Raw genomic sequence first — 26,093 nt, forward strand, 5'->3', positions numbered from 1 at the left:
TACCACAGCAAATCCTGACCTAACATTCAGGAGCAGAGAATTCCCACCACTAGTACGGTGCACAAAGACAGTCAGACTGAAGCCTTTCCCACCCTCCTGAGAGGGACTTCAGGTACCCAGTGGGTTCCTGAGCTAATTGAAGCTGATGGACCATGCAGTGATGATCAGCTACATATGCCAAAATGCCAAAGGACAGCACTGGCTAGGCTTTTCCACCTTCAAGTTTTAAAGCATTTCAGAGTGGAGGGTGGATGGTGAGGCATAGATTGACAACGCTCCTGGACCTCAATCACACACAAAGCCCCAGTAGAGAGCTCAAGCTACCTAACTCTTGGTAAAGGTGGTATTTCTGGATTTGAGCAGACTCCAGCATCTGTCCTACTCCTTGGGCCCACATTACCACCAAATCTCATTTCTGTTGCTACTGATAGACACCAACAGTACTTTGAAAACACACGTTATCACCTGAATGCGATTTCTGACCACACACAATGCAAGCACACGGTCAACCTGTCACAAAATGGGATGCCAGGGTTACATTGCTAATCCAGAACTATTTGTAAAGCCGGTTGGTGAAAGGTATTAGACTATGATTTGTACATAGGAGTCTCTTATAACCACAAGTCTAGGCCCTGGATATTAGAAGAACACTAAAAAACCACTGTGAGGTGGCTATGTGAGAAAGGCACTTAAACAGCAAAGTGACCCAGTAGGGCAGGCCTTACCATCTCATCTTGGGTTGGATCATTGTCAAAAATCTTCATAGGAGGAGGAAGAGGTGTGTGAGACTCTTCATCTGGTTCATCTTCTCCCCAGCCCTTCTTGCTCTTCTGAAGAAAAGTGAAATATAATTAGAAGCAGGGATGTGTTTATTTTATCACTGTAGCTATCTGAGCCCTACCACCAGGCTTTGAGTCTGTTCATACTCATACTGGCTCAGCGTTGCATTGGGTGGAGAGAAATGCAGGTTATGCTGAGTATCATGGAAGAGAAGCAACAAAGATGTGAGGTTTTGATGGTTGACGCTAGTGAATTCTAAGAGTTACAAAAATATAGTGTACAGGTCACCCAAGCAGCTAAAGGCAGCTACAGCTGTCTGTGTGTTGATGGAAAAGTATACTTTAATTTAAATGAGAACAGCTCAATGTACAGTTTTTAAAATGTATTCCTCTGTGCTCAGTTACTATCTTCCCCATTTTTGGTGTGTAGCTCCTTATTCACCTTATCAGCCATTCTTGCAAAAAAAATCCTCCTGGTCTGCAGAGAAACTGCAGCTACAAAGCCTAGCAGAGTTAACAGAAACATGACTGTTTCTCTGACTGTTTTCTTTCAATATGGAATCATTCTGCCATGGGAGGATGAAGGTGCTACAAAGCTCAGGAAAAAATGATAACAGCTGTTCAAGAATAATTTCATTTCTACCTTTGGCAGCTTTCTAATAAGCTATTTAAAAAATCTAGTTAAAAGACAATAATAAATGCAGACTTTGAAATGCTCTTCCCTATATAACAAAGGTGGTGAAGGATCTGAAGAAAAAGGCTGATGAGGAGCAGCTGAAAGAGCTGGAGTTGTTTAGCCTGGAGGAGGCTGAGGGGAGACATGATCACTCTCTACAACTATCTTAAAGAAGGTTGTAGTGAGGTGTGGATTAGTGTCTTCTCCCCAGCAATGCATGACAGGACAAGAGGAAAGGGGCTCAAATTGCACCAGGGGAGTTTTAGATTGGAGATTAGGAAGAACTTTTACACTGAGAGGGTTGTTAGACACTGCCCCAGGCTGCCCAAGGAGGTGGTAGAGTCACCATATCTAGGGATATTTAAAAGATGCATAGATGAGGTGCTGAGGGACATGGTTTAGTGGTGGGCTTGGCAGTGTTGCTTGGACTTGATAATCTTAAAAGGGCTTTTCCAATTGAAACCATTCTATGATTCTCTATTCCATTGCTCAGATTTGGATGACAAGCTTCAATCACTTCACTGTTCCCTCTAGACCTTAAGGGAACTGCATTTACTCGTGTGCGTAGCACACACCATCGAAGAGATTATCAGAGATATGGTCTTCCCTGCAAAACAGACACCAACACCCACCTCATCAGCGCTGTCTCCTTGAGGAGTGGTTTCATCGCTGGTCTTCGGGGAGCCGAGGTCGAAGCTCTTCCTGCCATCCCGCACCTTCTTTTGCTTCTTGATGTTGCTCTCGGCCTTGCCGCTGTTCAGGCGGCGCACAGGGCTGGTCAGCCATTTCTTCAGGGTGTTGGTTGAGCGCTTGGGGCCAGGAGAGCTCTGGATGGAGTTGAGGGATGGCTGAGGTTGTAAGTTGGCCACTGAGTCAGTCTTGCCCCCGTTGTCATTAGAAGAGACTGAATATGCATCTGGAAGAAAAACAAATGCAGGTGAGAGATCATACCAGCACCTCTTGTGTTTCCTAGTGCAGTCCTAAGCATGGAACTGCAAGCTACCTCAAAGAAAACTTTTGTGACCTATGGATACTGCATAAACTGTATTGTGCAGAGAGAGAAATACACCCTGCAACAGGCATTTTTCACAATCTTACATGCTTCTCATTTCCCACTGCACTACCTGTCCTTACGAAAGACCACAGACAGCAGAGTTACCCAGTTTTAGTTACCCAGTTTTTGATAGAAGCCTGAATTTCATGCTGGAGTGCTGAGTTTCTCAGCTGCTTCCCACAGATTTCATTGTGTATTGTCAGGAAGAAAATAATCACAAAAGGCAGATTACAGGAGACCTGACAGCCACCAACACTTATCAAGTTCTGATTTTGTAAATGTTTCTCAGCTGTTTCCAGACCCCAGTGACATTACTCTTAGACTAATTATTAACTTTTGAAGGTTATTTGAAGCACCTTAAAATTATCCCCTTTGCCCCTGAAAGCAATTTGTCAGAAGACTTCACATCTTCCCTAAAACTAAGAAACTGGAATAAACAATTACAAAAGATGACAAATTGTTCAAAATGAAGGAAACTCCCAAGAAGGAGATACAAGACAGGTTTAAAATAATAATAAAACTGTTTTCATTATATCCAGGCAGGAGATTCCGTTGAACTGTATCCAACCACAATTACTTATCTACATGTTCAGAGTAGCACCTTAGAAATGGGTGTAACCTCACTTACTCCCCCCAAAAGCAACAGACCAAAGATGTGCCAATGTCAATAAGTCTTCAAACCCAAAGCAAACAAGCTGCTTGAAGATTTCTCAATTGTCCTTTAGGAACAAGTGCCCTGCTTTCACCTTTCTGAAATGGTGGCAAGGCCACTCCCTCCCCAGGAGCAAGCAGACTGTGAGATGTTTAATCCCACACAGTTTAAGATTGATTATTTTTTAAATGGAATTCAGATATTGTCTTACTTCTATAAGATATGTCTCAGATTGTACATCAGAAAGCAGTCAGCTGATGTTATTAAATGTATTTCAGATGGTTATCTCTGAATCTTTTATGTGCCCCAGCAGAAAACAAAAATGTAAGTTACAACATATGAAAATAGCCTGGTGCATCCAGATATTCTCAGTTCAGCAGTAAATATCATTAGAGATACATGTGGCGGGAGAGAATTCCCCCAGAGAATTGTTACCTGTATTGTTTTAGAAGCAAGTTCCTGCTACCTACATAGAAAGCTCCTGCCCCACTGGGCAGAGGTGCTGCTCACAGCTGGCAATGCACCAAGCAGACCTTGCAGCCTGCCTTCTCTTGTAAAATGCAGACTGAGATAACTATAATATTTGATAATATTTTGTAGCCATAGACAGCCTCAATCAGAAGTTGAACCCATAATTAATTACATACCTGAGGTGAAAAGATAGATTTTGAGAACATATGGAAATGATTGTGACAAGCTAGAGGAAGTCAAAGTTCATTTCCCAGAGGAAGGAAATCCAAATCATTAGTCTTCTGATGACAGGAGTGAGTGTGAGAAGGGTTGGGAAGAGGATGGATCCCAGGTGGAGCTGCTGGCTTTTTTCTGACATTCCTCCATAAGGGCAAAGTAGCAGCCTTATCTCAAAAAGGCTTGGGTTTAGCCAGCTCCTGTTGATGTTATTTCATGCACACAAAGTGCTGTTAAGTCAACTATCACAAGATAATACTTGGCCAGCTTATCTTCCACTCAATAGGCTTTAGATAGTCTCCTCTTGCCTGGTCCACGTGAAGCCCTGGGAGTTTATCAGCACACCTTGCATCATTCAGGGGTTTGCAAGGGGTGGTTTTGATTTTGCAAGTTTGTGACTCTGCTTTTGCAAGTGCCCTCAGCCCTCTGTCCCCCCAGCAGCACCGAAAGCCCTGCAGCTGGCAAGGGAAGCTTGAGGGGCTAGGAAGCAGAGTGCCTTCAGGTGCCCACACTCTCTTTGCTGCTTCAGCTGCTACAGGAGGATTAACTCTGGGAGTTACTGGTGCAAAGGGAGCCAAGCTGCAAGACATGGAATGAGATGTGCTGGAAGTGATTGCTCGTTGGAGGCTGCCATTGTCTGGGATGATTTGGGGCAAGCAGCCGTACCACAGACTCACTGCCTTTGCTGGGAACTGGGCTCGGGGGGGGGAGGTTGAGGATAACTGAGGACAAGCTGCTCTCAAAATGCCTTGGTTGATTAACTTACAGAAGTATTTTATTACAGCTTGGAAGGAACACAGAACAAACTCCTACCTCCAGTCGATGGCATCATGACAATTTACCTTTCAGTAAGGGAGAGGAGCTGACAGGAGGCTAAATCGAGCCTGGGCCACCTCAAGGATTTGTTACAAAGATGTGCAATTCTACATCAGCCCCATGGGCTTGAGGCAGGGCCAAACCCAGCAGCCCCCAAGCCCCTGATGGAAGGGGCAGGTATGTCCCTTTCCACCAGGAAACACCCTAGGTTTTATGAGAAGGGTCAGGTCCCAGCCCTGCTGCCTCTCCTTTCCCCACGCAGCACAGCCACAGCCGGGGCACTGATAGACACACAGCATCTCTCACACCATAGCACTCTTTGCTCAAGGCCATCCCAGGGAAGCCATGGTCAGTCATTGTCCTCTGTCATCCCGAGGAAGGCAGTAGGTGGGCAGAAGCAGTCCAAATCCTGAGCTGGCCCACAGCCCACCCTGCCTGCTTGCAGGAACTTTGGATAAAGTTTAACCTAGAGCCAGTAAACCTCTGTAGACCAAATGTCAGGCCTCCAGAGCCATAAGCCATGCTGAAAGCCGACCCAAAGGTTTCCAGAGGGAGGTGTGTTACTCTGTGCAATGACCCCATTGGAACAAGGCTCTGGACTTTCCTGCTCAAGGTCATGTCTTTGGTGACGAAAAACGCAGTTTACCAAGGGGCACTAAATCTCAGCTGTGCCATGCTGTACACAACCCTGGCAGATATGAAGTCTCCTTTCTCCTTGCCTGCTGATGTGCTCTGGCTGATCACTATAAGGCATCTGGGACAAAGCCCAGGCTTTGCTTGGCCCATGCAGCCCAAGAGTGGAAATGTGGCCTTATCTTGCCTTTACATGGTAATGCAGCTTCCACTGGCTGGAGAATAGGCGGGGAGGTAGAAGAGAAAGGCTGGTGCTGGTATAAATCTCCCAGCTGCCCAGCCACCATGAGAGCCCTCGAGCCAGGAGGAGTTGGCTCTACCCAGTGCCATACACATGTACAGAGTATTTCTATCTCATCACCTTATTTCCCACCATTGCTAAACATGCCTATCCAAAGAAAACACTGGTAGTCCACACACAATATTCATAACCCTTTTTCATTTCTGTTTTTAAAGGAACTGCAAACATGGACACATTGGAGAGCTAATCACACTTTCTGTTTGCCAGCCCTGCTGAGAACAGTTTCCTTTGCACATAAAGCAGGTCACCTCGACATGGTCACAGAGGCAGGCCTGGCACTCAAGGAAGAGCAGAGCTCACGAAATGATAGAAACACACAACACACAAAATCTGCCAGGAAAGTCTTTGGATATAACGTCCTAAGCTGTGCCTGTGTGAGCTCCGCTGTTTTTGTGCATGTAGGGCTACAAACACATTAATCATGACACGCGACACCAGCCCAAGATCCAGGCACCAGGGGGATCGAGCAGAAAAGGAGGACACGTTACTGTGCTCATCTTGCAAAGCACTAGCACATATGTGCTTTGCAAGCCGTATTGGTTAGAGCTGTTTGGAAACACGGTTAGCATAAGAAAAGCCAGACAGCACTTTGGAAAAGATGCAGCAGCACATTGTGTGGTGACTTGGGCAGTGGCGAAGTGGTGCCTGCCCTGGCACTGCAGGAGCTGTACAGGGACGTCAGGGCTTGGCAAAGAGCTGCAGCGAGCCGTCCTCCTGCCACCAGCGTCCCGGGACACATGCATCTAAAATAAGGTATTTGGTGAAGTGAAATGAGGTTAGCGAGGTCAGCAGACTTGTGTGGCTAGATTGATTTCCTGGCCAAACCATTCATTCAGACAGGAGAAATGATGGTTTCCAAAACACCCCTAAGCAAACCTCCAAGAAACTTCTGGCAAGAGGGCTGTGACAGACACTCAGCCAGACCAAAGAGCTTTAACATTCAGAGCTTTTGCACCGCCGGAGGCATGAAACATTTGTTGTTGCTGCTCAAATGAACAGACGTCTATAAAATCACAGCTCTTTTACTTGAAAAAGCGGAAGGTTCCAGTTCTGTGCAACCTTGGGTGAAAGGAAAAACAAGAATCTCATAGGCTTGTTTTAGAGGCACAGTTGTATTCCCATTTGAGTCAGTAGGAATTACTGCTGGAACATAAATACAAAGCATTTTATTTTTACCTCCCTGTTCCCCAGAGCATGCATGAGGGGGAAGGTCTGTCCGATCAGGCTCATGCAGCGCCAGCCTTGTCTGCAGGAACTCAGATCTCTAATGGGAAAAGGGAAAAGCTTCCCTGTGTAACTCAGCAGAAAACATTAGGCTTCGCTTCTTGATCCACACTAACCACAGATGACAGGAAAGGAATACGCTTCCATAATCAGGACAAGCTAGCTAGCAACAGGACAAGGGGTAATGGGATGAAGCTGGAACACAAAAAGTTCCACTTAAATATAAGAAAAAGCTATTTTACTGTGAGGGTGACGGAGCCCTGGCCCAGGCTGCCCAGGGAGGGTGTGGAGTCTCCTTTCTTGGAGGTCTTCAAGACCTGCCGGGACATGTTCCTATGCGACCTGGTCTAGGTTGACCTGCTTCTGCAGGGGGGGTGAACTAGATGATCTCTAAAGGACCCTTCCAAAACCCCTACCATTCTATGATTCTCTGATTCTACACCCAGAGTTAATACAGAATACAGCCGTGAAGGCAGGTGACTATGCCAGGACACAATCTTGCTTTAGGTGAGAAGAGATTGATCTTCTTCCGATTTCTGCTCCATTTCTCACCCCAGGAAACAGCCTGAGACAAAAGGATTTTTCCACAGAAGTCAAAGAAGATGAGCTAGAACGGGAACGCTGCAAGTCTAGTAGCACGTGCATTTAAATCAACAGTCTTTTTTCAGGAATAATTCCATTCATGAACGAAAGCCAATAATCACCATCTGAGCAACGAGCACATAAAATAGCCAACAGAGCCTCCTTTCCATATTTAGTGATTCCTGTAAAATAACATTTCCGACAAAGACGGAATTGAATCAGATGTGGGTGAAAGACCAATTGGATCTCTACTCAAGCTTTCATTTCCCGAAGAACAAGAATCTCTGTACTAGAAAATCTTGGAAAGCAGGAGTCATCTAGGCCCATCCTACATACAAACAAAGCCTCTATGCTACTATTTCACACTAAACAAACAAGAATGATCTAAACCATCAAAATGCACCCTGCCCTGCTCTTTCCAAGAGCACCTCCTTCACCGTACAGGCCGTAGGCTCCCGTTCACAACTCTCAGTCCCTTCAGGCTTTATACTTTCCCTTAGGAAATGCTGTGAGAGACATTTTGGATCTGGTCGAGGGCTTCAGGGCTAACACTCAACTCAACAGATGCAAAGATGGCAGAATGAGGTATAAAAACTGCTTCTTTGGTCTCCTCTGTGCTTTTGTATTAAATGTCCAAAACATGCTCAGCGAAACATTTTTATTGGCACGAGTCAGGGTTACAAAAGTTTGTGGCTTAGGCAGATGACAGTACCAATCCTAACTTCAGTGTTAGAGCCTATTCTGCCTGTAAAACCTGGCATGGATTTGCAAAAATTTGGGAGGTAACAACATTTTGGTAGTAGAAAGTCATTTTACAGCTATTCCTCAAGTGAAAACACTAGTTCATGACAATGTAAACAATGAATCTGACAACTGTTAATGTCAACAGATAAACTGTTTCCTCAGGCACTGCCTCTGGAAAAGATTCCAGCGCATAACATAAGTGGACATGAGGAAATTTTCAGTGCCCATGTCAGACAAAGACAGAGGACAACTGGCTTGAAAAGCCTTTTAGATTAGAAGTGCACTAAACTTTCGCAATGGAATTGCAAAACTTGTCCTGGAGTCCTCCAAGGCTCCCCATCCCCTCCCAGCCCTGCTCAGCCTCTCTGCACGTGTCGGGCTGCAGACGTGCCCCGTGCTTTCGCTCGAGGCAAAAACGAGATGAGACCATGTAGGACCCAGTTCTACACCAGAGGGTGAGGACACGTTCAAACTGTGCCATTGAAATCAAGATGGAAATTTTGCTCTGAGGTTCAAACATTAACTTTATGCTCCTGGAAATGAGCAGAACTGAGAAGTTTCAACTGAATTTTCTGTGTTTTGGAGTATCATTTGAAGCTTCGAGCTGGAAGCAACATCAAAAGGCCCAAATCAATCTGGCAGGATTCTCACAATTCCATTTACTTGGATAAAATGACTTCTGCCCAAACTCAAAAAGAATGGCATGGAGTTAAATATTTCATACAAAAGTTTCTAGTCCAGTAGAGAAAGTAGCCTGCACTGCTAAAAGCAGATGTACTTGACAAACTTTCCAATCACTGTAATGTAAAAACTCAAAATGTGACTTTGTTTCACTGCCAAAAACCCAAACAAGACTAACTTCCAAAGAGAACAGGGGAAAAAAAAGGACTAAAACCTAAATTAATCACACAACATTCAGAACGCACTGTTTCTTTATTAATAGCTGGTATTTCTTGGAAACTGGAAAGAAGAGCTGCTTTGAGATAGAGGATTATCTGCAGAATTCCCTTCAGCTACACTGCAGAGCAGGGGATGCTCCTGGGGGACTTTGTACGTGGCTTTTGTGTTTGGGAAATGGTCACCTACCTGTTGGTTTCAGTATTCAACTTCCTGATCGTTACTTCCAGGTAGAAACCTAAGCCAAGGAAAACAAGCCCCCTCACCTTGCTGAGGTGGGCAAATACCATCACTTGGACTTGGAGAAGCTCTTTTCAGTGGCAGGCAGCAGCTCTTGGCAGTCAAGGAGCTGTGCACACTTCTGCCCAAGGGTGATGCAGAGAGGGAATCGCACCCTGTAGGAGCCTCTCTCTTTCCATTAACTACAGAGGGAGTCTGAGGAAATTACACCCTCAGCTAAATTTGGTTATTGTGAACCCCCTTCCCACATTTGAGTATGTTTCATACCAGGCCCATCTCGCAGCAGGAAATGATTAGCCCAAGTTAAGCATCTGACAATTCACTTTAATGAGCAATAACTCATGGCAACCCGCCATTAGCTTCAGCTGAATAGCTTTTATTTTTAGCTGGTGTTGCTCTGATGCAGCTTCATCCAGCATGCACTGGGAAAGCTGACATCCCAAAGTCGTCTCCAGGTCTTGCTTGTGCCAGTCAGAGTGTCAGGGCTCGAGAGCTCCAGTTCCTGGAGGTCAGAGAGAAGTCACTGCAGTTCTGGGAAAGTTTCAAAGAGCAAGATAAAACCAAAAGCCTGGAGAAGCAGCAGAGGCGTGCGGTCTCAGGAGACCAAAGTTACTGAAATCCTGAGAGTGTGCTGAATGAGAGAGCTGGGTCTCCAGGAAGAGAAACGGCACAAGGAGAAGGCACAGAGAGAGAGCCTGCTGAAATAAAACATGACTCTGTTACTGTCCAAGAGTGCCTACTGAGAAGAACTGCTACAGAAGTCATCTCTATTGTATTTGCAGCTCCACAAGGACCTAAAGCTACTGTCAGACGTAACTGCAGGGAAGGCACAGAGAAAAGAGGAAGATGAGTCCTCAGATGAATATAGGGCAGGGTTTCATTTCCTACGGGAGAACATTTAACTGAGGAGCTGACACACAGGAAGGCAGAACGTGTCCTTGTGCCTCTGAAGAGGCTCTCAGGAAAGTGTGCAACTCAACTTCATGGCACCAAGCACTTGAAGAGCAGCCGAAGTATTTGCAGTTCTCTTCTTGGGGTGTCCAGCTCAGAAACATGTTTCCATACAACAGCTTACAACTGTGATGGGTATCTACGACTTCTCCAGGGGGAGATTGGAGCCTTTTCCTCTCTGTTCCTCAGTCTGACAAGTTCATCCTGCTTCAGAGTTCCATCTGAGCCTTTACAAACTGCTGTGAGTTCATGACAGGAATAATAAGAGAACAGACATTCACAGAGTGAACGCACCAACCTGCTGGGTGAGATGTTCCTAGCCAGCTCCTATCCCAAAATACTAGGAGATAGGTATGTCACTGGCCTGCTTTGAGTCCTTCAAGGGAACCTTGCTTACCTCCCCAACAAAGCAACAACTTTTTAGAATGGGTTTTTACTCAATAAAAGCCTGTGCAAAAGCTCAGAAAAAGAGCAGTTGCTCTACACAGCAGAGTTTGAGGCCAGATGCACTTGAATTCACACATTCTCTTGTCTGGGGTCTGTACCCAGCCCAGGTCCCAGAGCAGCCCAGAGCATGGTGAGGGCAGGTCCAACACACCTGCCGGGAGCATGTGTCGGAGCAGCTGTCCTGTAACGCCTCGTAGCTGGGACAGCACATTTCTGAAGCCAAAGAGGCACACATTTGGCTTTAGCAAAGAAAGGAAATAAAAAGCCAAGACTAATAAGATGCATAAAGGGCATGCTTTCTTTTTTTTTTTGAACAAATGAACATTTATTTCAGTTTAGTCAAACAGCTCGTTGAAGCGCTTCTCTAAGTTCTACTTTACATCTTGTATTTACACTGGCCTCCTTCTGTGACAAAAATAAAGTCATCCCCGACCCTGAAGTTTCCAGAATAAGTGTCGCTAGCAGCAAAAAGAATAAAGCCCCAAACACAAAGCAACAAAAAAACTCCCCCTTGATATATTTTGATAGGAGACTTATGCAAGCTCTGTAAAAAAAGTTTTAACCCTGAACCTTTATGGAAACCTACATGGGATGACGAGGGGGGAAACGTCATGTTGGAAGCTGAACAAGAAGAGCAGCATTTGCTGGCCTTTGCAAGTACACCGTTACTTTTAGCGTAAGGAACTGTGAAATGCTTAGACACGCACATAGAAGCAGACTTTTAAACTTGGATCTAGGCAGTTTTGCTCTGCTGGGAGCGTTAAGGGTATCAGAGCTGGCGAATACCATCTTTTGTCCTGGTGGTGGGCACAAAACCAAACTTTATTACAAGTGGTTTCCAAGCAGCTGTTAGTACAACACAAGCCTTATTCTTTTGCGAAGTGTCAAGGGTCGGCTTCAGTCAGCAGCTCCCAAATTGAGCTACTGCAAGAATTTTGAAGTAATTTCTCATTTAAATGACATCATTGCTAAGGTCAACTCTGCCTTACACTTGAAGCCAGCAACCCCTACTACAAGGTGGACCACTCTGCTGAATGTGGGGAAAGGAGGGAGGAGAATGACATTTGAATGTCATATTTATGTCTCCCTGTCTGAAAGGAAACGGTGGCTTTCTGCCCAAACAATTCCTCATGGAAACAACAGAAGAGTATCAGTGACAAAATATATTGGAATTGGGGAGGGGAAAAAAAAAAAGCAAGAACAGAACCCAAAGCTTTTTGGGATAGGAAGAAAAACTGCATGTTGAGAAAGAAGGGACTGGTCATTTAACTTTCCAGGCACACACAAGGCTCAGAAAGCACTGAAAACAAGCAGAACAAACAAACACAACTGTGTGCGTCTTAGCATCAGCTTCTTTTGCCAAATGCAGTAGCTTCCAACATTCAGCAGCTGTCTCTTGCTTTCTAGTGCTGTGGAGTTCTCTTTGGTACTTGGAGGCTGTCAGGAGCTCCGGGCAAAGAGAAAGTCTTTGTCCATTTACCAATCAATTCCAAAGGCGCTGATCTTGAATAACTTTACTAAGCAAGAGTGACACAGATGTCTAGGAAAGGGGGTTTTTCTCTTAGTAAAGTTGTGGTAGGTGCAGTGGAAACCCAAGGCAATCTACATGCTTGTCAAATTGTGCCTAGGTAAGAACAGAGTCCTCCATGAACGTCTCTCATTTGTTCCCTCTTAAATTATTCAGGCTCTGACAGCCCCTGAAAAGAAAAGAACGGAAGAATAAGTTGCAAGTGGTGCAGGGCAAGAGAGGACACCACGTAACCACCAAGAACAACGAGGTTGGGGTGTTTGACGACAGACACATTGCAGCTGGAGCCTCCAGGGCTGGTGCCCAAAGCAGCTTCCTCCACGTCCTTGTCCTCCAGAAAGACGAGCAGAAAATACAAGCTCACAGCAAAGGTACTGGGTTGGGATGAATTAAAAGAAGGAATGAATGAAGTAAATGCAAACAGCGGTTTGGAAATAAAAGACACAGATAAGAACTGCTGGTGCTTGTGATGTTTTGCTCTTTGAACACAGCACAGGGAAATGGCTAAGCAGCTCGGAGACTTTTAACTGCATGCTCAAGACTATCAGTTAGACTTGTGGGAAGCTTTAATTTACTCAGTTTAACTTGGAAAATCAGAACATCACTTGCCATCCCATATAGCAGCCTCACGCCACCTACGTCTGGGTTTTTTGACTCCTGGCTCTGCAGGGCCGGGAGCAGCTCTCTGAGGAACCTTCCTCGTGGTGCTGGTCAACCACTTTATCAAATTTCAGGTGACAAATTCTCCACTACACTCTATCTGCATCAGCAAGAAAGAGAGCATCCGCTGCATGGGATCAGGAGAGCTCTCTTCATCACCTTGCCGAGGTCTCAGCCTTCTGAAGCTGTGCAAGTGCCTTGACCCAGCCACCAGCCTTTCCAACACGGCTTGTCCTCAGAAACGTATCAATTTTGACTTCTGGAGGGCCACACAGAGCTTCCCATGGCTTTTACAGTGCCTACACCGCTGCTCCTTACCTGCAGCCTCCTCACAGAAAAAAATCTACCCCCAGCTTAGCAGGGCTGTGGAGGTGCACCGTGTACACTGCTCTGCCTCATTCCCAGCTGCACCACTGCATCTCATCACAAATAGCTGTAAAAATGCTCTACCAAGCAACATGTCTAAGCCGTGATTATCATTACAAAAGCCATCTTCACTATTGCTGAGTAGTTGCTTTCTTTTGGACCCATCTTTTAAGGTAACAAGGAAAAAGAAGCACTCATTTGAACACAGCAGTGAGGGTTGGACTGGTCTAGCAGCAGAGGCTCTTTGATTCTGGAAAGACTTTGGTGAATATGGGACATCTCTTACTGCAGTGGAAGGTGTCTGATCACAGACATCCACCTGCCTGATAGTTTAGTATATGCAGGAGAAGTGACTGCAGTGAATATTCAGTGAGCATAAGCCTTTAGATGTTTGTCTGGAGCTTGCTTTTAGGCTTTTCTTAGACACGCTGCCAGATCAAGTTTTACAGCAGCAGAGCTCTGAGCAGCTTGGGATGTTCAAGACTGAGTAATTTCTCTGATACTAAGACAAAGACAACTAAGACTCTGCTGTCTGCTCAGCACCTGTGCCCTGGCAGGAGCTGTGCTCTGTTATTGTGGAGCTGAAGCTACTACTGTAATATTCAGAGTGTTTTCCTCCTCCTTGCCTAAAGCTATGTTTTTCCTTCTTCTGCCCTAGAAAGGATCCTTGTTGATGAATACATATTCCATATCCTAAAGGAATCTATTCAACCTCCACATGCTTCAGCTGAGAATGATGTCTGAATATTGTGTTGATCCTCAGGGTTCAAACTACAGAAGGTACAAAGAATACCAGACTCGAGGCACTTCAATAGTATTAGCTGCGAATCATCTTTTTACATTGTACCACTCGGATACATTTGGATCTAAAATACATTTGCATTTCTAATTAAAACAGATTACCATTAGTAACTAAAGAATGTCTTAAATCAGAATCCTTAGGCCATTGAAGCTAATTGCATGATGCTAAAACTGGATTTCAAAAATATACATATTATACCCCCTGCAGGATTAATTAGGCAACATCTCTTCAAAAGAGTTCTCAAAAGTGTATTTATTCAGCATGTGGTTAAATTATACTGGGTTGTGCAACACTCTTCACGGCCTGCCTTGGCACAGGCTTCTGCAGCAGCAGACAGCTGGGGCCTTGTTCATCAGGGGTGCTCAACACGAGCAAATCTGATTGGGGACCGCAGCGAAGCCCAGCTGATGAGGAGGAACACACATGCCGCTTCGTGCTCTCTGCCTCACAGCCACCTCGCTGCTGCCTTCACCCTAATGCGGTCCTGCTGCTCTCTGCTGCGCAGCGGGGCTTGTTTTGGCCACAGTTAACCGCTGCTGCTGAACAAGATGATCTTGGGTATGTATGAGATGTGCTTCCCAGGACAGGCAGGCCTACAAAAAGGCTGAAATACATATCTTTAAGCCAGAACTACTGATTATTCCACACTCATATTGTCATCAATTTCTCCAGAAAGTTTCAAGGTGTTCGTTAAAACTGTTACATGTTTTCAGAGAGGTTAAGACTGTGCTGCATGCCTTGGGGATGTAAGGAACCTCTGTTCACTAAAGATGTGTGTACACTATGAAGGGAGGAGAAAAAAAACACCCTCAACACAGCATAACAGGGTGCATCCTCATCCGCTATACTCTGTAGCTGTCGCTGTCAGCAAGCCTGAACTGTCCTCAGTGGATTCAGTACTTGGAGCTGCTTGGTCCATGTGAAATCTGAATGTGGAAAAACGCACAGGAAACGTAACGGTGGAGAAACCTTCAGGGTTGCTAAATACAATGCCTCTTACCACAGCTAAGAGTCCACTTCTTTCCTAAATGTTTACTTCAGTGCCATCTTGTGCTAGTGAACAAGGCATCTTCACTCAAAACTAACAGTCAGACCATATTTGTGCTTTTCTGTTTACAGCAACATTAAATTTCCATGTTTAATTTACAGCCTTCCAACACAAAAGTTGACAATCGCCATCAGAAACCACCTACTCATTCCTCAGGATGACGCTGGCTAATGGCTTCCCAGCAGCTCTGGCTCTCATGCTTCACCCCTTTATGCAACTTTACAGCCCTGCACAGCCTGGAAGATAACTCTGCAGGGATCCAAGGTTTCAAAGTTGTTGAGCTTTGCACCAGGACTAGTGATGGCTGTAACACATAGTACAACCAAGTGCACTGGGCTGCGATAAGGGCAATTGCTAACTCCATAAATACTAACTCCACTAAATAGCAATTACTGACTCCTCATGTGGCAACACATGAAACAGGAGATGTAGTTTTTCCAGTTTCCAAAAGTACTAAGCAACTACAGTTCCTATATAGTAGAGGAGCACCCAAAAGCATTGGGAAGTGCTGGGAGGTGAGGGAGTCAAGAAACCAGCCAGAGCTATATTGGGCTTTCTGCAACATGATGTTATCCCTGCTACCTTAGAGAGCAGCAAAGGACAAGCACATAAACTGAAACACATGTGACAGCTCTCTCCTCATCAAAGAGAAGAAACCCCCATGGCTGTTCTATTATGAACTGCTGTATATCGGTTTGCAGGTTCTATTTCTCATCTCATTAGGACATCACTGCCAAAATTGTCACATTTTGTTCTAATTATCTGAAGGAGCCTCAGGTGATGCCCATGTTCTCAGCATGCCAGGGAGAGGACTGTGGGGCTGGTCTAGGACAGAGGGCCATCAAACTTGACAGGAGACCTGATGGGATGCACTAACTACCTTTAATGCAAGGGATGGTTTGTATTTCTGCATAATCAGCCACATCAAACACTACAAACTAAAAGCAAACAGGTTATTTGGTTTGTGGTTTTCTAATGGCAAAGAACATCAGCCAAAGGTGATGTTTTCGAGCACATCCCATTAGGTATTTTCAAAGAATTCTTTACAGGTGCTGAAGTCCTACTTACGAACTACAGAGCTTTTTTAAGAAAACAGCCAGATGTGCTTCTCCAGTTGTTTTAAAAATGTCTTTACATGACACTGAATTGCGTAATGCAATATTAGCAACTGAACTGTTCTGCAATGACAACTGATACCCAGTGGCTAAACTGGCAGAGAACTGCGTTTCCTGCCCGAGTTGAAAACCACACCTGTAGATCCCTGGTGTCACCACTAACTGCCCCACCAATTCTTCTCTACTGAAAAGAAATTGCAACTTTGGCCAAAGATGAAAATGGTTTCGTAAAGCCTGTTAATAGACAGGAATCACACTGAAATGTGACAGAGTTCTGGTATGTTTGAGAAGTATCTTGACTGAAACATTTTGAGGTTTGGGGTTTTTTAGCTTTGAAATGGTAGGTTAGTTTTCCTAATACATACAGAAGTTTTAACAAGGTGTATACCAAAACATAACAGTTTGGAAAAATATCAAAATCCTTTTGGGCTCATATGAAATAACTGCCCTTTTTGTTTCACTTCAAATCAGATAGATTTGATTTCAGCATCCGTCCATTGAATTCCTAAACAATACATCTGTCTAGCACTTATTTTATAGGAAAGCAGCATGTTTAGTCACCCATGTTCTTTACAGTGAATAGAGAGTTACTCAAGCTATATTTTTCACAGTTATCTGTTCTCTTTCCCTTAGAGGAAAGTCCACCTTCTTCAGGTTTTTGACAAGATGAATAAAGCTTTGTGAATTCTTATATGCTTCTTGGAGTGACTGGGAAGTTTGGAGCATTGCCTGCATAAAAGCAAACCCCATGTTTCTTTAAAGCTGGATGAATTCATAGAAGTTGAAAACAATGCAGCAATATGAATAATAAGGATCTCTACCACACATTCACCCCCAGACTAGTAAATGAAGGCTCTTGCTAACTATTTTACACACGTGAATTAAGATCTGAACGTTAATTTTCTGTACGTTTGTCACATCCTGTATATAACCACATCTCAAAGGACTCAAGATCAGTCACAAAAGGGAGACCCAAAGCCAGAGGATGAGGGGCTAGTTTGCATTGAGAGTTGTTCAGTGGCGTGTATAACTTCCAGAACAAAAAAACTGGATCTTAAGAACTGAGAGAAAGCTGCTAAGGCATCCTGAACACTGGCCTTGACCTTAGATTTACAGAGCGTGGCAGCTAGAAGACGGGAGTAGTGAGCAGAGTTCTGAGAAGTAACCAGTACTTAGAAAAACCTCCAGATTCCTGTGCTCTTGGACATCTTGTATTTTGCAGTTACATAAACCCACTGAAAATCTGACCTGCTGTACTCATGAACAGGGTTTCTGTCGTCAAAAAACCCCACTCTTGTGAACAGGTAAGATTTAACATCACTTAAAGTAATCCAAAAAAACTGCTCACTTTTCCTCCAGCCTGACAGCAAAGCTGTGGCCACACTTCTTCAACTGTCCATGTTCAGAGCTTGCTTATCAGCCTCAGGACTTCTCCTGCTGAAATACTCCTACATCTGTACCACATTCAAGGGAGGATATGTCCATACACGCAAATATCAACAGGTTCAGGCCAGAGAGTCTTTATTTACCCAAGAAAGACTGTCATGGAGACTGTGAGGCACACTTTTGGGACACGCTTAACACAGGACTATCTGTCAGGAAGGTGCAAAGCAGGTGTGGGAAAGCAGCTTTTACACTAACAGAAAAGAGTGATTTTTTTTTTTGCTAACAATATTCACCTTGTCATGTTATTCCTGTTTGCTCAGCTCAGTAATGTTTTCATCAACTCTTTTGTCCCTTCCAATAACTATCAGCCATGACCTGCTCTTGACTCCTGACTCAGCCTGCTGAGGTGGGAAAACACAGGACTTGGAAGAGATGTTCCTGCCATGGGCTTACCAGTTTTTCTCTTAATAGAACTGCAAGAAAATAACAACAACTCTCCCAAACCTCACCACAGCCAACTGCTTGTGAACCTGCCAGGAGGAAGAGCCAAGCACAAGTCTGGCATGAGAGAGACACTACCCACAGAAGACCAGTACACTTGATCCTCTTGACTTTACTGAGATGCAACTAATGAGCAACAGATGGACTTCACCCAAGGAGTGTATTTGGGGAAGGTAACAGTTTCCTCATATTTCTTATTCAAGAAGGACCAGGAAACAAAGTGAGCTTTGGTTGACACCCTTATTTTTACTATTGTTTTCTCTTTTGCCTGAATTTTGGAGGACCTGCTTTGGCCGTGCATTCCATTGCGCTTTACACAGTGTAACCATGGCTCAGCCTGAAACACTAAATAAAATATGTTCAAATTAGGAAATGTTATGGGCTTGAATATATTACTGCAGATCATTCCCTTGCTACCACTCAGCACAAAGGTACCAGTTTCCTTAGCAAAGCGCTGCAGCTCGCTGTAACACAGTGTCAGCACCTTCTATAAAAAGCACCATCAGATCTCATTTTTTACCTAATGAAGAAATAACTTTTATTAACGTGCTGTTGACAGCCCTTGTAATGATGCTGGTTTTCCCAACTTCCAGTTAAGGCTCTGTTTCTGACCAGCTAGCAGATGTACAAGGTGGCTGGATGAACTCCCTTCACTGCATATTAGTCACCTCCACTCTGTCAAGAGAAGCTTACTTTGTTAATCTTACAGCAAAGAGGTTCACCAGACTGAGCCAGTAACAAATCAAAGACTCAGGGAAGGATAGCAAAAAGAGGAAAAGGAAGGAAATAAACAAAGAAAAAGGGGACAGTAAAACAGAAAACCAAAATGCAGAAATAAGACTAAAACTGCATGAGATGGGAGAGAGGAGAAGCCAGGGGGTCAAGAAATTTAAATAAGAGCTTAGCACAGGCACAAACCTACTCAATCTTTCATTTTAACATGCTGAGATTAAAGTTTTGACAATCAGATGAAGTATCTTTTCTTCCGAAATGGAAAGTTTGGATATGATCAGCAGCCTGCTCAGCAGAGTAATTGTACAAGGAGGCAGAGGATGATATTCTTTATTGAAGCCAATACAGGAACACATTTAAATCCACCATCCCTGTTCCTGGCTACTCTCAACTACAAAGCATTTTATAGTCTCACCTGAAGCCACTCTGCAGCCACATAATATTATCTAGAATGGGGTGTAAAGTGTTGCACTGTAAAGTTTTGCAGACAATAGATTACTTTTACCCACAGACCCTCTTCTTTGGGCTGTACCTGATGCACTCATAGCTAGCTTCTCAAGTTCCTTACATGGGAACATCTCTCTTCCTGTGCTCAAAGAAAAACATGTCCTACACCTTTTTTTAGTGCTTTCCAGACTCCGGGTGCCCCTTGGAGCAATGAGACACCAGCGTGCTCCAGGTTGGGCTACAACTGAATGAGCCAAACTACTGCAAAATGTCCTCAAAATAATTCCCCGAGTGCAATACAGCACACAGAATTTCACTTGTAGGTTAAATCTGAGTCACTGACTAGTTTTTACAGCCATCATGGAACAGAGCCTGGAGTTCAGTCTTCATCTGACCCAAGCTCGATGCACCCGCTGCTGATCTTGGGAGCTCTGTGCTGAGAGGAGTGCAAAGTAATGTCACTCACCCATTGGACTTTGCTCTGTGTTTAAGAGCAACAAAGTTTTGACCTTGTCACATTCGAGGCAGGCAGTGAACCATTTGCTTTAGAAAAGTCATTTCACAAAGCAGGAATCCCTCAAAAAGCAGGAACCCCTCAAATTTCTTCCTCTTTCCCTCATCACGATCCCTTTCAAGGAGCCTCAGATTAGAGGCTCCTTGATTAGGGAACCACTGAGATAACTGAGGAGACTCCATGTTAAAAGAAAATAAGGTATATTCAATTGCAAATCCTGGACTGATTTCTGAAGAGACTTCAATGGCTTTCTAGCTATCAGACAACCATCAGGATTTAAACCCTCTTAGCAGTCTGCTTTCAGGGACAGTTTTACAGGGCTAAAACACATCCCATTACACCAGGTCACTCTGCATTTGTGCATTTAGGAGATACCTTGCACCCCCACTCCCAGCTGATTAAGACCATTGGCCTAAAGACCTCAGCAAATCTACTTCTCTTAACTACCCCTTTTCATGGCTGAAAGCAAGTGACAGAATCTTGCTCTGAGGCACTCCTATATTAGGATTCCTATCTCTCCATACTTTAGAACAGACTAGTCCTTATTTAGTTCATGCAGGGAACTGTCAGGGTCAGAGCAAAACTGCAAATGGTACTAACTGTCAGTTGCTTTCTCTGGATGGATCCCAACAGCTTTGTACACAGGCAAAGCTGACAAGATCAGAAACTCACCAAGAGAAACAAGGCAAAAAGCATTATCAAAGCCTCTACTGCTGCAATAGACAAGATTGACGCAAAAGAGTAGTTTCGAGTTATCCATCAAAATCCTTCAGAGAAATGCTCAGTAACACAAAATGTACATATTTCATACACTGAGGGCCTAGGGTCTGGGTTTTTCAGCTCTGGATTATTGTTGCTGTTTAGGAGATCAAACATGCACCCTACTTCCAAGCGTCATGGCACAAAAAGCACTACACAGCTCATGCTGACACAACCTCTGAGCAGAGGCTGCACGCTCACCTTCTCAATTTCCCTCAGCAGACAGTTCTTAAAGGCACACCAAAACCTACTCAGTTGTTGCAAAAGATCAAGATCTATCAAGCATCTGTCACCGGGAAAAAGCAGAGCTGTGTTTCCAAAGGCAAAGGGAAGGTCATTTATGGGGCAGCAGTGAGAAGAGCTCCAAGGTGTTTCATATCCATCTTCAATACAAACTACAGTCACCTACGTGCACAGAGATCAGCGAGAAGCCCCAAGATGAGCAGCATCTCTCCAGAAGCAAAGATAATCCCTGACAACGCAGAATATGTGAAGTTAGAGTTTCAAAGGTCTGGTTGCCAAATTAGAGCATCTCCAAGCTTAATGGTAGAAGCTGTCAACAACAGCTGATGCTCTAGTCTGGGGCAGCCAAATCCCTCATCAAACCTCAGGTCTGGTACCTGCTTACATTCAGGGAGGATTTCCACCACCTGACTACCTCTGGTTTTCTTTTATTTATTAATACAGCATAACAGATGGCCTTTCACACATTTTTCCCCAAAGCTTACTACAAGGACAAGAAAGAAGTATCACCAAACACCTTTTGTTACTAACCTGGTAAACTAGAGCTGCAAACACAGTTAACCATTGCAAAAGGAGAAGACACAGCTGTTTCCCCTTCCCCTTTCTGGAGAGGCTTACAGGCCAAGGACAGGCAGCAGGGAGATTTTAATCTGTTAGAATCAAGATTTTGAAGACCAGAGCCATGACAAGAGAGCTTCAACACCGCTCCAACCAACCATGGGCCAACACATTAAAGCACAGGCTATCTAACAAACTTGGCTTTCACAGTAGTTTAGTACCACAACCTTTCTGCTAGCAGCCCTACCCCTACAACCACGTTACACATTCCTTCTTAAAGGCTGCAAAACAGCAGGGTTTTGTGCACTGGCCTCAAGAGTCACTTCTTTGGCATGAAGTAGCGTGTTCTCCCCAAGCTGAAAAAGATCAATGTCTTATGAAGTCATGGCAAACTCCATCACCAGCTAGTTTGCTGCTGTCACCATTTAAGCATGACTAGTTCAATAACCACCAGGGAAATAGGGCTCCTGCACAGCAAATGTGTGCCTCAAGAAGATACTAAGCCCACTCATCCTCAAAGTCATCTTTATCTGGCACTGTACAAATGGGTTCCATGATTACAGGAAAAAATCTGCATTTAAAAGCTTTAGGTTTTTTAAAAAAAGGTCACTACTCAAAAGAAAAAGGCAAGTTTGAGCCATTTTTTTGCTTGTCCATTCAGAGAACAGGGAACACTGAAACACCACACACATATATCTACAAAACACTCACGTTACCCAAAACAAGTTCAAGAGCCATATCACAGCATAAAGACTGCAGGCTGGAAAATCTTCAGCCAATGCATCTGAGCTGCACTGCTCCTTGTAAAAGCCAAGTTTTCACTTTGTTTTTACAAGGAACTCAAACTGCCGTGGCTTTCCCACATCTCTCTCAGCATTTCAGTTCAGCCAGCTTCCCTAGACCTTCCCACATCACCATTCAGAGATTTGTGAACTGTGAGAAACAGATGTTCTCAAAGCACTTCGCCCCTGTCCAAGCCCGAGAAAGACTAGAAAGGGAAGAAAAAAAACCCCATCTCATTTAAGCAAATATTTCTCCCCGCCCTATTGACCTTACAGTCCCAGGGTGTTTCCTACCAGCAGCGATAAAATGCATCCTGTCAACTTCAGCCCCCTCCGTTCCGGTGCCCGCGGGATTTCACCCGTCCCGCCGCTCCGGGCCGCGGCCCCGTCGGGGAGTCCCGCCGCGCCGGGGGGTCCCGCTGCCCCTTCTCCGCGCCTCCACCTGCCCCTTCCCTGCTCCCGGAGTCGGGGCAGGGGCGGGCAGCCGGTGGGAGGGGGGGATGCCGCCCCACCGAGGGCACCGCTGAGCTCCCGGCCCGCCGCCCCAGCCCCCTGGGGAACCGCTCCACGCAGCCCGGACCGCACCGACCTTTGCAGGAGCAGCAGCAGCAGCACTTCACCAAGAGCCATCCTACACCGGAGCGGGCGGGATAGCCGCGCCTGCCCGCTTTCATGCTGCCTTCGGGCTGCTCATGGCAAGGAGCCACTGGCCCGCTTGGGAAAAACAATAGATCACAATAACAGTAATAATTTTTAAAAAGCCCTAAAGCCAAAAAGATACTTGAAAAGAGCCGAGACGAGCGGCCGAGCCGCCGGCGGCCGCGGCGCCCAGAGCCGCTGTCCCCGCCGTGCCCGGCGCGCTGCCCGGGGGCGGAGCGGGGCGGAGCGCGGCCCGTGGCCACCGCGCTGCATCCAACGGGCGGCGGCGGGCGGAGCGCCCGCACCCGCGGCACGGCACGGCACGACAGGGCTCCCGCCTCGGTCTGAGACGAAAACGAGCTTTGCGGGGCTTGGGGGGGAAACCCGCTGCGGCTGCGCTCAGGCGGGCGGCCATGGCCGTGCGGGCGGCATCCGAAGTCGGTGGCGAGAAATAAAAACTGCCGGGGAGGAAGTTTGTCCAAGCGCTGATATGTTGCGGAGGAGGGTTCCTCCAGAGTCTTTAAAAGGCAAAAATTGTATTGCTGTGTTTTGGGTTTTTTTTTTTAAACTTCTCAATTAGTTTTCCCCATCCACTCTTTAGCTCAAGCAACTGATAGCTAAAACTTTACAACTAGTCGAAAATACTACCCAGACTTTTGTGATCCAAATTGCTCTGTCTGCTTTCTGCAGCAGAAGACTTGCCTGAGGCATTGTATGGTAAATGCTTACCCTTCTGATATATATGGACAAAAATGCCCAAGATCCAGAAGCACAGCTTGTTTCAAAAGGTGCTGGCCTGTTGTGTTATGATTTCCCACCTAAAGCAGGGAAAACTGGAGGTACTAAGAATGTTCCAAACCTTGCTGGAGGTGGCTGGTAGGAGAGGTCAGGCAGGATTCCAGAGCAGCAGCATCATAGTTTTGTAGTCTTGCATTGAAAGCTAAACAAATCCAACAAGCTGCTTCTCCCAGGCATAGGTATGTTTTGAGAGGGAATAGCAGAGGTTAAGATGTACTGGGCTCTGTGCCTCTGTGTGCCAAGGCTTCAGCCTAAGCAGGCATAGCTCTACTGATGGCACCAACTGATGATCTGGGTGATTTCTTGTAGCTGCCAGGTAGGATCCTGTGAACTCTAGAGCCACGCAGACAGAGAACCCCAGTACCTAGTGCCAGGAGAATGCCAGAGACTCTCTCTGAGAGACTATCACAATGGCAAATACGAAACCTCGCAGCTTCACTTCTGGCTGTGCTATACAAACCGTTCTTCAACTACATCCTCACTGGAGGACTGGCAACCTCACAGCAAGCCTGGAGCACGCAAAATTCTCCTGCCAATGCCCTTGAGCACCAAGCTGCTTTTCAACACAAAACCATGAAGAGAACCTTAACCCTGTTTCCACTTTGCTATGTGTTTGGTCTTTCTTTGACTTGGGTGTTTGCCTATCTGTGGGTTGCAAGGGAATGTCTTGGTGGTGCACTCAGGGCTCTTGTGCCTGTAGCAGGGAGATAATAGGTCTCACCAGAAGCAAGAAACTGCAGCTGCAGGCAGAGAAGAAAGAGGTGGGCTGGGATCCAGCCAGGACACCTCTACCTTTCTGTGCCTCTTTCTTTCCCTACAGCCCACGTGTCCCTGCCATGATGCCCTGGGCAGCAGCTCTTCAGGTGGCTGTTTTAGCTACCTGAAGTGCCAGGCAGTAAGAACGTAACAGCTCTGAGTGATTAAGGAAACTTATTGCAGGGCTCTTTTGAGAAGGCAGATCTTCTCTGCTTTCTGCTTCATACCACATCCACCAGCCCTATGGGTTAGATGCCTCCCACCTAAACTCAGCTTGCTTCATGCAAGCAGAAAAAAGGAGTAAGATGAATATGTTTTTCACTGGCATCTTGCTGTTCATGTAGTGCCAGCCTGGACGGGCAATGTGGGCTCTGAGGCAGGAGCAGTCCCTGTGGAGTGCCTCGTGTTGCAGCCCTGCTCTTTGTAGGTTTTACAAGTTATCGTAAGTCAATCTTTAAAACTCCTCCTTTAAGAAACTAAGTCACATCGTAAAGGTAGCATTTCGCCCCTAAATTCCCGCGATTGTTGGCAGAGTTGCCGCTGCCGGGACACATCTGGGCAGCATCAACCTCGGGTGTGCGGCTCACAGCGGCAAGCAGCGCGGCGAGCGGGAACAGCCTCCGTCCAGCCCTGGCATGGCGGGGGCGGGGACAGCCTTCACATAGCCCTGGCATGGCGGGGCGGGGACAGCCTCCGGCCAGCCCTGGCATGGCGGGGGCGGGGACAGCCTTCACAGAGCCCTGGCATGGCGGGGCGGGGCCAGCCTTCACAGAGCCCTGGCATGGCGGGGGCGGGGACAGCCTCCGGCCAGCCCTGGCATGGCGGGGGCGGGGACAGCCTTCACAGAGCCGTGGCATGGCGGGGCGGGGACAGCCTTCACAGAGAACCTGGCATGGCGGGGGCGGGGACAGCCTTCACATAGCCCTGGCATGGCGGGGGCGGGGACAGCCTTCACAGAGCCCTGGCATGGCGGGGGCGGGGACACCCGTCACATAACCCTGGCATGGAAGGGGCGGGAACACCCTTCGTCCAGCCCTGACATGGCGGGGGCGGGAACACCCTTCGTCCAGCCCTGATAAGGCGGAGGCGGGCCCGACCCCGGCCACGTAGGGAGGCCCTGAGTTATGTGGTGTGTGTTCTACTGAAGGCAGAGCCACAAAACAGTTCTTGGGGGTGAAGCTTTCACCCCCACAGTGCTTAAGCTGAAGTGTCTGTCAATTATGAGACTGCCAGGAGGGTTTTGAAGCAAGTTTGCGGCTCTTTTAATTGCAAACTTCAAAACATAATTAAGTCACAACCTCAGCTCTGAGAAACCGTTTGCTTAATTAAAACATATTTGAAGTAATTTTTGTGACTTCCCCTCTCATCTCCTGTCCCACAGTTCTAACAATACTGTGAAGGTTGTATGTAAAACACGGCTCTTTAAAAGTATATCTATTTATGCATTGTCACTGATTAATTATACATGCAATAAATATTTCACAAAATAAGACTGAAAGACATGTTCTTAATAATCCCACCCTATCAATTAGCTCCTGTAAAGCAGAAGAGTAGGCATGCTGTGGACACAGTCCAGCTCAGCATCAGTCCTGGCACAGAAGACGACTTGTCAGCATCAATGGGAACTGCTGCCAATTGCACTGAGACTTTAGCTTCAAGTAGGGAGTTTGGCTGTGGGGAAATAGAAGTGTGGCAGAGATCACATGGATGGGGGAAAAATCTGTATGGTCCACACACCCCAGCAGCCAAGAAAATTTCAGAGTCCTGACTTGCTGC

At 45.9% G+C, this 26,093-nt stretch overlaps 1 protein-coding gene across 6 annotated transcripts in view; it reads right to left on the reverse strand.

Moving 5' to 3' along the window:
- Positions 1–26,093, reverse strand: part of KALRN (kalirin RhoGEF kinase) — a 527,013-nt gene that overhangs the window by 58,463 nt on the left and 442,457 nt on the right. For 4 of the 6 annotated variants that reach the window (XM_062005204.1, XM_062005205.1, XM_062005202.1 and 1 more), the window contains 2 exons: positions 2,088–2,371; positions 726–830 (listed from right to left, as the gene is read on the reverse strand). In XM_062005204.1, coding sequence (XP_061861188.1) covers positions 726–830; positions 2,088–2,371 — 389 coding nt within the window. Of the gene's footprint in view, positions 1–725; positions 831–2,087; positions 2,372–22,713; positions 22,985–26,093 lie in introns of those variants that run through there. The other 2 variants (XM_062005207.1, XM_062005203.1) reach the window with 2 other exon arrangements.

Source organism: Colius striatus, chromosome 11 (genome assembly GCF_028858725.1).
Source record: "Colius striatus isolate bColStr4 chromosome 11, bColStr4.1.hap1, whole genome shotgun sequence".
Taxonomy (NCBI): Eukaryota; Metazoa; Chordata; class Aves; order Coliiformes; family Coliidae; genus Colius; species Colius striatus.